Source organism: Neolamprologus multifasciatus, chromosome 4 (genome assembly GCF_963576455.1).
Source record: "Neolamprologus multifasciatus chromosome 4, fNeoMul1.2, whole genome shotgun sequence".
Taxonomy (NCBI): domain Eukaryota; kingdom Metazoa; phylum Chordata; class Actinopteri; order Cichliformes; family Cichlidae; genus Neolamprologus; species Neolamprologus multifasciatus.
The window spans coordinates 18365629-18379788 of NC_140442.1; the positions used below are offsets into that span (position 1 = coordinate 18365629).

The 14160-nt window shown below is 35.9% G+C and overlaps 1 protein-coding gene across 1 annotated transcript; it reads right to left on the minus strand.

Annotated features, from left to right (window-relative positions):
* Positions 1–2707: 2707 nt before the first annotated feature.
* Positions 2708–14075, minus strand: LOC146520250 (adhesion G protein-coupled receptor E3-like). The gene is made up of 23 exons (XM_085157897.1): positions 13987–14075; positions 13624–13662; positions 13158–13517; positions 9842–9973; positions 9447–9593; positions 9238–9363; positions 8893–9036; positions 8118–8279; positions 7833–7982; positions 7703–7740; positions 7445–7525; positions 7251–7280; positions 6994–7156; positions 6795–6908; positions 6524–6696; positions 6267–6443; positions 5137–5340; positions 4802–5043; positions 4627–4693; positions 4198–4289; positions 3803–3962; positions 3463–3519; positions 2708–3368 (listed from the first exon to the last, which is right to left on the minus strand). Exons 1-23 carry the CDS (start codon positions 14012–14014, stop codon positions 3291–3293), a joined length of 2964 nt encoding a protein of 987 aa, XP_085014023.1. The 5' UTR covers positions 14015–14075; the 3' UTR covers positions 2708–3290.
* Between the last annotated feature and the right edge of the window lie 85 nt (positions 14076–14160).

Consider the following 14160-nt stretch of genomic DNA (forward strand, 5'->3'; position numbering starts at 1 on the left):
CATGCCATTCAAATGTCTGTTAAATAAAACATGCAGTAGGAAAAGTTTAGCACTGTCACATTAGCTGTCTCAGTTTGAACCCCTGCTCCGGCCACCTTTCTGGCACTTATGACCTTTGGCTGATGCCTACATGTTTTGACAAACTCTGACACACACCCAGCAGTTCAGATTGCGGGATTGTTTACCAGACGTGGTATCTCAGCTGACTGGCCTCACGACTCGAGAGCTGCAAGTGTGTTTCCATGGTAACCATGTATAGTATTGAGAAGAGCAGCAAAGAGAGTGGAAGAGAAGCAGAGAAAGAGAGAGAATGAAGCAAACCCTGGGAACCATGTCTTGTTATAATTATCCTTATTTTGTCAGTTATTCCAACTGTGTGTTAAACATGATGCAGGATTGTCGTTTGCGGCATAAAAAAATTAATAAATAAACAAATAGGCTTCTACTAATTTGTTGATAAGAATTTGCAGTAACTGAGTTAGTGAGTTCCAGCTAAAGCTGGAGCGTAAAATAAAAGCTTTTGGAATGAACGCCTAAAAACTGCAGGAAACATGACATACTGAGTTTTAGATGCTACAGATATTTAGAAAAAAATAAAATTGGAACACCTGTCTAATGTCACAGTAATAGATATTTAAGCAGTTAGGTGCATTTGCAAAATGTGGAACTAACTTATCTTACATTTATGACAGTTATATTGTCTTAAAACCTTGTAAAGCATAGTAGTCTGCCATTTTGATATAATTGGCAGTGACTGAATCTGAATTCTCCTAGGATGATCTCTGAGCTGCAATATTTTTAGTAACATAAAGAGAGAAAAAAACCCTATTTGTATTTCTCAGTTGTGGTGCAGGCTTGTGGAAAAACTGTCATAATTAATATTACATTAATTCAGTGTTTATCACATAGAAATGTTTATGCAGAGGGAAGAGGGGTTTAGAGTGGGAATGCGGGCCGTGTCATCAGTGGCCTTGTGCCTGGACAGAGATGAGGGCAGCATCACTAGATTCAAATGGGATCCAATCAGCAGTCAAGCAGACAGAACGCAGAGTTCCAGCTGATCCTGACTGACACTATGCATCATTAAACAGGAATCAGAAACAGGCATTTGAATGCATAAATTTTCAATGATATAGTCAAACGAGCATGCAAACAACATCACGCCAACAATTTTGAATATCAGCAGGCAAAATAAATATTTTTTTTCTCTACGCATATTCACGTTGTGCCCCAAATATGATGCTCATTCAACCACCTTGTATGTCTGTGTAATATATGTGGATAGTTTAAATTGATAAATCCTACACAAAAGGCCTGAAACCTAAACACTAAACTTGGCATACAAGGGAATTAGCACAGCTCACCTTCCGTTTCCCTGCTGTAACGCTACTACTAGTATTAGTACAATGCAGGTTAATACCAGCAGACATATCTGCACGTGCACACACACAAACAGATAGATAGTAACTTGGTAACAGATGGTAACATCTAGTGGCAGTTGACAAAACTGCATCACTCAGTGTGTCACATGCTCAGTATGTAGCTTTCAGTAACTGATACAGTCCATTGAAGACTTTACAGAAAACACTGGTAGCAGCAGTGTTATTAACTGTTAACCCCTTCATATCAAACACCACCAATCTGTTTATGGTTAGTGTTAGGGTTAAGTTAGCAGCCATTACTTTATTTAAGAGAATTAAGCTATGTAAGGTAGACTTTCAAAATATCATCACCACTACTTTGCTTTGACTAACAGATGGTGTCAGAATGGCACAGATACTTGTTTTTTTTTTCTGCTTTATCTTTATTTATATTAATAATATCAATATCATATAACATGGACTACTAGAGATATCATCATTTTATTTTTATACCATTTTAATTAGACACTTCAGAATGAAATGTTAGATTTCATGTTACACATATGATTTAAATTAAACAATGTCTTCTTGGTCGGAGTCAGGAAGCACAAAAGCTGCAATCTCATAATGTGGTTGAACACTGCAGCCTTCAGGAAGACATTTGTATTGCATATGCATTACAGTAAACTTGATGATATCTGTATACTGTAAAAGTTTTTGTCTACAAGTGCAGGTTATAATCAGATATTAGAGTTCCTGGGAACCCAGATTATCCAAGAGTGAATCCTGAGTGTTGTAATTTACCACAAAAAGTAAGGTATGTTGTTGTAAATCTCCAATGCAAGGAATATCATCAGCACTTTATTTTTTCCAATTATGATAAAAGGCAAACAGCAACGAATGCAATCATCTACAATAAATGTGAATCCCAAATAAATAACTGACGATCTGGGTAACATGGCCCTAATGTTACAAATTAATGGTTATTCTCCCTAAAGAAAGGAAGCACTAATGATGAACCAAGTATGTGATACCTTATCTATCCTAAGGAAACTGAAGGGTTACGTGCATTTTCTGATAAATGACAGACAATACAGCAAACCATATTAAACACGATTTATCCCTGCACTCCTTTTATTTCTTTTTTTTTATTTCTTAATTCAAGTTTAATAGTTCGTTTCTGTCCTGTGAGTGATTTTTCTGAAATAGTGTGCAAGCTAAATGCTGATGTAAATCACAAAGTATGCTTGGCTTTGTACATCCCTCGAATTTGTCTTGTAAAGTTTAAGCTACGTCAAAGTGTCTCATATGCCACGTAAATAAAATGCAAATAACACAAGAAAGAATAAACTGAGAAGCACATGTTTTTATTTGTAGGAGGTTTTGTTTTTTCAAGCCTGACTCTCTGAGGGTGTGAGTAGCAAGATGTTTGCGAAAGCTCCCAGACCCAAGCAAATTAGGTACAGAGATGGTCTGTTTAGTCAGTGAGTGAGAAAATCAGTATGGCTGTCAGACTGGTATTCTACTGCTATGTTAGCTACATTTCAAATCTATACAGCATAATAATAATAACAGGCCTAACTGATGGCGTTAACATGACATATACTGTTGTAATATAGCACAGCTAGTACAGTAACATACAGCTAATAAAACTTAAACACACCTAGAAATAATTGCTTGTGAAAGAGCATTACTTTAGCAGTCACTGCATTCAGGTTTAATTAAAAATATATTTTTCTTTAGCAATTAAAATAGCAAGCTAGGGCCCTAAAAGACACAATGATACAGATCAATATGCTAAGCTAATAAGCTAATATGCTATGCTACAGTTAACTTTCTAGACACAATAAAATGGAATTAAGAAAAAGCACGGATAATAACTCGATACATATAGCGTTGTCTGTTTTAGCGTTGCTCACTTCATTAGGATTAGTGGTCCTTCTTCACTTCATTGTTTTGGTTCTCAGGCTTGTCAAAATCTTCGGTGACCGAACCCACATCTTTTTCCTGAAATACATTGATTTGTTAGCAACAGCTGGGCTAAGAGCTGCACTGACTGAGATTAAAAGTGACAGGACTCGATGTTTTTCACAAGACTTACCTCAGCTGTCTCTTTTCCAATAGAGCATGTCAGCCATTTAATGTATTCCTCTCGCACCTGGTAAAGACAGTTTCAGTACAGTATAATAGTTTAGCTCCATACTGAAGAGTTCATGTAAAGCTTTACAACCATAATCATTGTTACACTGTGAACATTGTACTTCTTAAAATTTGTAAAACACAGTAAAGGAGAAACCAGCAAAGATCATTTTTTTAGCTAATAACCACAAACTTACTTTATGCTCCCTTCATTGTGCTACTATTGGCCTAGTGTGAGCATTTAAATGAGAGGTTGTGAAAGAGCAAAATGTAATAAGAGCATAGCTCAAGCTAAGGTCTACCTCCTTGTTTAGCAGACAGTGTACGATGTACAGGAATGTGCCCTGCTGGGAGTTGAGGATGATGAAGAGGACCTGGAAGAAAAGGTTTGACTGGTACAGGCCCAGAATCCATGTACAGCCCAGTATGACAAACTGTGCCACGATTTTGAAAATTATCAACCTGAAAAACAAAGAGCACAATATATTTTTAAACATTATTTGTGTTTACACTCAGCTGAGTCGAGAAAAGCTGTCCTTATTTTCTGTGTTTCATCTTATTTCAGCTCATTTATCCAAAGCCATCCTTCACCTTAACATTACAATGAGTTCCACTATAAAGACATGCACATTAGCATTTGCATGCAGGTGCCACTTTCATTGTCACCTTAGTGAAAACAGTACATGAATGTTCAAACCTGGTGTCTTTGGATTGAGAAACATCACTCTTCATGTTGGCCAAAGTGGGTCTCAGACTCCAGAGAGTAGCAAGGAACAATAACCAGTTGATCTTTGAAAGATAAACAAACAACAATATTTGCTAGGTGTACAAAGTAAAAAGAAGCCTGCCACAGACTTGATAACACAGACTTTTAATTATAGATTATTGCTTCAGTTCCATTATAATTAGTTGTCAATCCAACTTGGCACGGCAGTGCTTTAAATATAATGTTATACCCAATTCCTACATTTCATGGGCCAAATACAAACCATTTGTCCAAAAGAAGACAAAAGATGTCCAAGGCCTAACATGACAGCTAACTACAGTCATGTCTCTAAATAAATGACATATACACATGAAGATTTTAAACACTCAATACGCACTTGCAAATACTCAATGTACTCACTGCTAGGACAGCAATAATAGGTCCCGTTAAAGCCCAGTTGAAATTTCGCTTGTTAGAGAGAAAGCATCTACAAAAGAATCACGTAAACAAGTAAATAAATAATCAATCAAGCAAACCTGTTCTAGAAAAATATTGATCACATGGGAAAATGTGAAAATAATTATGTGTTACGCACACATTTGTGGAGGTAACACCATATCCATCAGAGAAAATAAGTGCAGAAACACCCACTATTACAAATGGAACACCATAGCCAACAAGGTAGAGAATTGGCCTGGGGAGGCCATCTCGTCGGATGACTTGCACCTGGGAGAGCTTCCGTACCAACAAGTGGAGCTGTAGTGCCTCCAGCAACATCCACACAAAACTGGCAACAATTAAGAAGTGGAGAAGCCCTGCCAAGACAGTGCAGGCCAGCTGTAGAGACAGATAAATACATTTAAGCTTTATGGACAATTGGAACACAATAGCGAATCCTTAGATAATTCTTGCAGTGTAGCCACATTGTACCTTATTATCAGTGTATTTGTCATTCCACAACAAGAGCAGTTGTGAAAAAAACAGGTTGAGGCAGAGGTGGAGACGGGCGGTGTTGTTAATTTTGGGATTCCAGCTGCACAGAAGGAAGGTAAAGATGGCCAAAGCCAAGAAGAATAGTCCAATAATCACACATATCCGGTTCAGCCACTCTAAAAAAGGATTTGATGGTGTAGGCTGAAAATGAGACATATGTAGATTGTGATTAAAATGACCTTACAGCATATTTTTCTTAGTATGCAAGTAACTATTCAGGTCCCTTCACAGTTGGCTTTGGGACAAACCGCTGACAACCCTTTTGCTCCCAGACACATAGATTTACTAGACCAGAAGTACTTCTGGAAAGAATGTTATAAACTGGCTAAATCAACCTGTACCAAGCATTTATACACTAGCTAAGGAGATTGTTTGTGGCCAAGGGAGGTTCCACAAAGTACCGTATTCAATTTCTAAAATTTTTATAACAGTTTTTGGATTTGCAAGAATTTTTCCCTATGTATTGCCATTCTGAGTCACTCAGTGTTTGCTAATAGAAAAAAAAGAGTTATTTTATCAAATTAAATTACTTCTACAACACAATGAAGTGAAGAAAAGACAAAGTCTGTGCATCCACCACTCAAAATCTGTCTGGATTTTAATATTTATTTAACCATAACAAATTAATAATAATCCATTCGCTTCCACTTCTCCTTTTCAGGGTCGCGGGGGGCGCTGGAGCCTATCCCAGCTGTCATAGGGCGAGAGGCGGGGTACACCCTGGACAGGTCGCCAGTGTGTCGCAGGGCCAACACACAGGGACAGACAACCATTCACACTCACATTCATTCGCACATTCACACCTAGTGGCAATTTGGATTTTCCAATTAACCTATCCCCACAAGCTGCATGTCTTTGGACGGTGGGAGGAAGCCGGAGTACCCGGAGGGAACCCACGCAAACACGGGGAGAACATGCAAACTCCACACAGAAAGACCCCGGCCTGATGTTGGAATTGAACTCAGGACATTCTTGCTGTGCGGCAACAGTGCTAACCACCGTGCCACCGTGCTGCCAAAAAAATTAATAGTAAGTTCATCAAAAAAGAAGAAGAAAAAATTATATACCTCCCCAATCTGCATGATCAGGGCGAATGTAGAAAGGTGAGAACAGCTGCAGATTGTATAGTTTTCATTAGAGAATGCAACCCAGCAGCCTTCCTCTGACCAGCTCATAGACTTTCCTCCTACAGTTTCTGTGGTTTTCCAGTAAACACAACTGACTGTTCCTGTTTCCGGTACTTCCTGAAAAAGCAAAGAAGAAACATTAAAAGTCTGTATCCCTCTGCATTAATAGATGTAGAGTTGAGATTCTGCAGCTGTACCTTCCTATGGTAGATAGTAAAGTTGACAGGCTCTGTGAGGTTAGTGTTATTAACTGGTATTATGGCTGTGATAACATCCGAACACATATCTGTCTTTTTCTGTGTTTGGAAATACTGATGACTGAGAAGACTCTCCATCCCAGTCAGTGTCATAAAAGCAGCTGTTGCAGATCCTGGGAGTTTTCACATCACAAAAGAAATTGAAAACCACTCGTTAAATAAAAACAGTTTGGATTTGTCAGTATATTTAATTTTTAAAATACTCTCTCACCATTGTTAGCATGAGCTATAGCCTGCAAGTTGAAGTCCATGGTATTTCCTTTAGCAGAGAGGGAGGTATTCCAGTTATCCTTACTCCCTGGACCAATGGCCAGCAGGCTCAGATCTTACAAATAGATAACATACAGTCAATTCATACCAACAGTAATTTTAAATATAGTCAAGCTACAAAATATTAGAATTTAACTTACCCACTGTTGAAGAGTGCACTTCCTTTTTGGTTTGGTTTTTGGTAGGTGGAGTCATTGCAACAACAATATACTCTGAAAGGTCAAGAATTGCGCTGCCCGTCGCCTGATCTCCTTCACTACTCACCTTGCTTTGTGTGGCTCGTGGTCCAACACCGGACACGGCCTGCAAAAATGTAAATCATTTTAATCAGTGAAACACGTAAATGTAAATACAGACATGGAATGTGGTATGTTTTCTTTGGCTGGACATTAAGTACCATAGATGCAGCAAAGCTGTTGGCTACCGTCTGAAAACACATTATGAAGAAAAGAGAGAAAGGCGTTAGATAAAATGTACTATGGTTTACTCAGTACATCACATAACATATTAACATATTCTTTTTAGTTACAAATGTCTGAATATATAACAAAGCACACTCTGGCTTACAAGCATCACTTTTGAACTACATACCGCTTCTGGTATGAAGGCACCTGTATTGTTTTTCAGGTCATCTTGCATATTGCTGATGAACGATATTTCTTTTGTCAGACCCTGCATTCAATGTGCAGTATTAGTATTCATTTATTACAAAGCACTGTCTGGTAATTATCATGGTTTAATTTCCTGTTGCTTTATTTGAATGGAGCTAAACATTGGTTTAAACATTGTTATGCATTGGTGACAAAAAATAAGGCACCTTTAAAAGGTAAATATTTCGATGGGTCTCACCTCTTTGACTGGAACTTTATTTAGAGCATCTTCAACGCCTGTCAGTAAATTAAAAATGTGAACATCAACTGCCCTCTAACCAAATAAATAACCTTAAAACAATTCAAAATTATGGTTGAAACTGACTCACTTTGACAATATGTGACATTCAATATCCAGGCAACAATTCCAGTTGTGGGGAACAATCCATCGGGGCAGGAACAGTAAAAGGTACCCGGTACATTAGTGCACACAGTCATTTTACCACATATACCGGGTGTCTCAGTGCATTCGTCAATATCTGCAGTATAGAGAGCACACACACACACACACACACACACATGCAAGGCAATCTGCTGTTATTGATCATTTAATTATTATGCATTTAATCATATTTGAGCTGCTATATGTCAAAACACCAAACAAGAGCACAAACCTCTGCATGGGTTATAATAGCTGGCTATAAAGGCTGGGTTGTTAATCCGATAACCAGGGATACAGGTACACAAGTAAGATCCAATTGCATTTGAGCAGTTACAATTTGGTCCGCAGATGTCTATACATGTACGACACACTGGTAGGGTACACTCATTAATATCTGTTGAAGTACATGAATTAAAAAAAATATGTTATCAACAAAAGAAGCCATATATTCTTTTCTGAGAAACAAAAATTACATCAGCGGATACCTGGACACGTTTCTATGACAACAATAAACACATATTTGGAGGAATCTTGTCCAATTAGGTAATAATGGAAAAGAGGCTATTCTGTTAGTTTAAAATCTAACGAGTACAGGTTGTGCAGCTAAATTGTGCTAGCAATGCCAAATCTGGATAGTATGTTTTCATGTTTTATCCACCGATAATAGATTAAATTTAATCTTTGCATAGTTTCCACATTTTGTGACAATGTGTTTCGTCTTTCCTTTTTTAAAAAAAAGTCTGTATGATTTTAGCCAAGCCATGACATTGCCAGTGCTTCATTGAACACTTTGATAATTCATCATTAATTCATCCTTCTGACACTAAAACAGCAATGACCCTGTGATTTTATGTATTTTGTCAGCCTAGGCCTTTCTTTACTCAGTAACAATCTTGTGACATTGTAGTATTCACATAAATACTTTTGAAATAGCAGGGAGACACAGAGACAGAGAGAGAGAGCAAACACAAGTGACTTCAAATATAAATAAATCAATTTTCACATACCAATACAGACGTTGGTCTCATTGGGTTGCTTAGTTATATCCATTGGTTCGAAACCCAACTTACAGCTACAGGAGTAATTTCCAGGCAGGTTTTGGCAGATAGAATATGGACCACATATCGTTGAGTTGTAACACTCATCAATATCTGAAGTTAGAAAGTTACAGCTAGTTCTTATCACACTGCATTTTAAAGTTGTAAAAGTACAAACCACCCTTTCACAGAAACTTATACAACTCTTAATATACTATGCATACAAATATTCTGTAGTCACACTCAGTAATTAACAGTAATATGAAAAGTCCAGTGAAGTTCACTTGATAGAATATTGTAACCTGCAATACAGACCTTGGCAAATAGGGGACATTATATAATCAGCCCTAAAGCCTTCAGAGCAGTTGCACACAAAACTTCCTATGTTGTTGTAGCAGGTCCCGTATGGCCCACAGACACCACTAAGACATTCATCAATATCTACACAAAGAACAATTAAAAAGTGAATATAAAACAAACGAAACAGGATTATTTCTGTGTTTGTTTGTTTGTTTGATTTGTACCTTCACAGCCAGGGGTCACTTTAGTTTTTGGTATTGGCTTTGGTAGTTGAAATCCTTCCCAACAGTTACAACTGTATGACCCAACTGTATTGAAACAGTTGGTATTATGACCACAAATTCCTTGAGTCCTTTTGCACTCATTGATATCTGGTAAGATGATATACAATCAGCAAATTGCAAACTTTAAAAACATATTAGTCCAGAGGATGCACTTGCTTCTGAGTGTCTGTTTATAAATAACAGCTTTTACAATTACTGGTGTAAACATTATAGGTCTAGATTTCTGTAATGATCTTGAAAATTATGTATTTTCATATTGATCATAATATAAAAAATATATAAATATTGCTGTTTTGAAAATAACATCTTGTTTTTAATGTACTATAATTTCTTACCAATACAGCCATATGATTTTAAAGTAGGCAGGGAGTCTGGAGGCATTTCATATCCATCATTGCAAATGCATCCCCCATCTGCTGTGCAATTACCCAATGGTCCACAAGACGTTGCAGTACACTTACTATGATCTAAATAGATATAAAATCATGGTACATGTTCATATTATGAATAACATAATATTTCCAATAAATAATGTATTGTTTATTTTATATATTAGGATAAATAATAATATTATATATATTATTTATATTAAGAAAAAAATCATGAATGCAGCATGCATTGCTCATAAAAATTAATGAGTATGATATAGTAACAGACATGTTACTTGCTTGTGCGAAGCACAAAACAGTTCATAGCTGGCAAGTTGTTTCACATCTTTGCTAGTTTTCAAAATACTGCGGCCTAATCAAATGAAGTTTAGTGTAGCCATGTTATTAAGAATGCAAATGATGTTTTTTCCCATACAGCACCAATACAAACACCTACATCAAAGAATACGTTTGTTTTAATCTAATATTTGATTTTTGTGTTCTATTCTGTCTAACTTGTTGGTTTTTTTTTTTGTTATTTCAGTATTATATTTGTTTAAAAAAAATAAATATCGTGTAGCTGCATCTCAGTGGAAAGATGCCTTTTTGTCAATGTAGTTTACTCCCAGACTCTTTTAGGTTGTATCCATCACAAAATATTTTTTGTGAGTGAAGAAATTCATCAACACAAGGCATACACTCACAAGACAAGATAATAAGTAATTGAATTAGTATTTGAAAATGCTTAAATGTTTTTGGATCATCAAACAAGTTAATAAAAGTAAAAACTTATTTTAACACAGATTAATAAAATATAAAATTCTGAAATGATCAGTTAATTTATTAAGAGAAAAAAAGTAATCCAAACCTACCTGGCCCTATTTGAAGCATTTCCTCCCTTTATTAAGTCATGAATTCACAGGTATTAACAGTTAACCGGATCTTTTGTAAAAGCTAAGTTCAGTTCCATTAGCCATGCCCGGATCCAATTACTGCCAAAATTCTTGAACCATAAAATCACTTGTCTTACAAAGTGATATAGGCTAAAAACTCGCTAAAAGCTACACATCATGCAGCTAAGAAACAATGTAATTGACATGTATCAGTCTGGAAAGGTTTACAAAGACATTTCTAAGACTTTGGAACTTAAGCAACAGCCATTATCTAGAAACCTTCCCTGGAAAAATCCATGGTGCCAAAATTACTCCAAGAGAGCATCAACAGCTCATCGTGGGGTTCACAAGTGAAAACACAACAACATCTAAAGACCTGCACAACACACTTGTATCATTTAAGGTCCCAGTCATGATTCAACAATAAGAAAGAGACTGAGCAAAAATGTGAGAGTGTCAAGGAGAAAACCACTGCTGAGCAAAACAGAAAGGCTCGTCTTACATTTGTTAAAAACATTTTTGATTAACCCTCGAAGTCTTTGAGGAAATATTCTGTTGACTGATGAGACAAATGTTGAACGTTTTGTAAGGTTTGAGGCTTATTCTAGCGTAAAACTAACACAGAATTCAGAAAATGTGATCCTAGTTTGAGTCAAATACGGTGGTGGTAGTGTGGTGGTCCGGGGCTGCTTTGCAACTTCAGGGTGGCTTGCTGTAATTAATAAAACCATGAATTGTGCTCTAGACCAAAAAGTTTGAAGGAGAACATTTGACCATCATTTTGTGCTGCTAGCTCACTTGAGTTGCAGCAGGACAATAATCCAAAAAACACCACCAAAATCACCTCTGAATGGCTCAAAACATACCAAAACTAATGGAGTGAGTGAATCGAAGTCCAGAATCAGACTGAGATGCTTTTGGTGACCTAAACAGGTTTTAGCTGAAAACCATCTACAGTGTAGCTGAATTAAAACTTGCAGTTCTTGCTGCCAAAGGGGGCAAAACCAGTTATTACATTTAGGAGACATTGGCTTTTTTACACACGGCCATGCTGGTTTTGACAGCATTTTTTTTGTAATTTAAATCATCAGTTAAAAACATATTTTTATATACTCGGGTTAAGAGCTGACTGGGAAAAACAAGTAGACCTATCAAAGCAGTACAGAAATATTTTATTTAAAGTCAATAATATCATATTGAACTTTTTTCCGTAATTAATTACTAAAATAATGAAATCATGATAATATAATCAATAATGAATTGTATTGTTTATATATTTCATACATATTTTTTGAAATGTGATTTTCACTGTTTTCTATTTAAATAACTTAATTTTCAAATAAAATCAACAGCACTTACATAAACTAAATGAAATAAGTCCACATGAGCTACTTTGATATCTTCAGGTGATAAATTTGGAAGTAGTCTCACATCATTTGAAAGAATACAGTTTTCTTACCCAGAAAAAGGCGCAGTTTATTATGACACATGAAGTTTGCAAATTTGCAAGATCATTTCTGACTTTGAAATTTGCACTTTTACACATCATCCTATAATGTCTTTTAAACTGCGTAATGCAAATTCAATGTCATTCTACCAGAACATGTATCAGTTATCAGTGTCAGCTTCCTCCAGAGGACGTGTTACAGTTTGTTTGTTTTTTGAAATAAAAACAGCAAGACATTTCTATTAGTTTAAGTACAGGAAATTTGTTGTTATTTATAATATTTTATATTAAATTAAAACATCTTCACAAAGTAATTAACTGATTAATTTACTATTTAAATTCTTCTCCAACAAAAAATACTACTGCATTTCATATAACATAAGTTCACATAGGTTTCACATTTCAAAGATAGTTTCAAAGAATCTTGAGCATGTCTTGAATGATACAGCTCATATTTACATTATCTAGTATAGCACAAAGGTTTTATGTGTCTACACATTTTACATTGAATGTGCAACACATAAACAAAACATAGTCTCAGTCATTAAACACTGTAAACTTTGCCAGTGTTCTCGTGGAGAGGCTGTAACGTTTTAATAAAATTGTTGTATGATTTTTGAGCTTAGTAAGGTGACTGTTAAAAAAACCTATTATATTAGATGACACTTTTCTTAGTAGTAATGCACTAGACATTTTGCATTATTTTCCTATCAAATATCACTAATGGCAGTTCTGGCGTTACATAAAGTTTAAAAATGTTTCTTAATTGTCCAAATGAGAATTGATGTTTCGAAACTTTTGGGTGTATTTTGTAAGTAACGTTTGCTTGTAAGATGTTGCCTGTAAAATACAAATTTAAACACATCATGTACATTTCACACAATTCTTTAAACCAATAAAACTTCAAATTAAAATTATACACACAAAAAATGTCTCTACTCACAAGTTATATATACCATGTCGGGAGCTGGGAGGGGATCCTCTGGTTTATACACATAGAATTCTTCTGGACAGAGGGCCACACTCACTAAAAAACTATGTTCATCACACCCTTTTGCAGTCCCATTTGTCGGATACAGAGACAAATTAGTTGGTAAGGGAAATGGTATAAAAATGGGGACAAGTGTAGCACCAGTTTGGACTGTTACACAGGATGTAACAACTGTGTCTCCACCGATCCCCGTAAAGCGCAACCATTTGCCAAGAAAATCTGCATCATTTTGGGAATAACCAGTAAAAGGGGTAGATGCAAAGGCTAGGTTCCGCCATGGTTCATTTATCTCAGTGTATCCATCACAAGAACCTGCAAATAACAAGCAAGCATTGGTATCATAGTAGTTATCCTACACGTTTTTGGAGGATTTGCTGTGGGTTTTTTAGTATTTGCTGTAGCAGAAAATCTTACATACCAGGAGGAAAATCACAAGAGACAGGTATGATAAACAAACCTATCAAAGGGAAAAATACTGGTGAATGAACTAGTTTTCATTGCTTTAAAATGTGATTTTCAACAGCTAAAACCAAAAACTAAAACTTTTGCAATTAAAGTATTGTAAACATTGACTGAAATTTACACATATCTTTGTGAAATGCTACCTAAAGTCATAGTAACTGTTTATAATTTACCATCATTTGATTAGAAATATGTGTCTTTGAATCCAGAATCTAAACTAAAAATTTGTTCCATCTTAATAATCTAGTTTTCTCAATAAAGTTAGCACTGACATCAATTTAGTACCTTTAAAATGATTTTCTCTGTCAAATTCACTTACCCAGAAAAAGTGACAAGGCACAGTCCATAGTGACAAGTCAAGTCAAGTCTCCAGATCTGTTCTGAATGTTCACATTGTAAAACATGAACAACACCCAAATATTGCTTTTAAAAGCATTATGTGAATGCAAAAAGCAATGCAAATTCACCAACTTGTGTTGACTATGTTAAGGAC

Excerpts from the sequence above, each read along its gene's own strand:
- LOC146520250 (XM_085157897.1), bottom strand. The coding sequence starts at position 14,014 with ATGGACTGTGCCTTGTCACTTTTTCTGG. Across the intron at positions 13,518-13,623 it reads CTCTTGTGATTTTCCTCCTG|GTTCTTGTGATGGATACACT; the intron begins GTATGTAAGATT and ends TGTTATTTGCAG. Across the intron at positions 8,280-8,892 it reads TGAGACCAACGTCTGTATTG|ATATTAATGAGTGTACCCTA; the intron begins GTATGTGAAAAT and ends GTACTTCAACAG.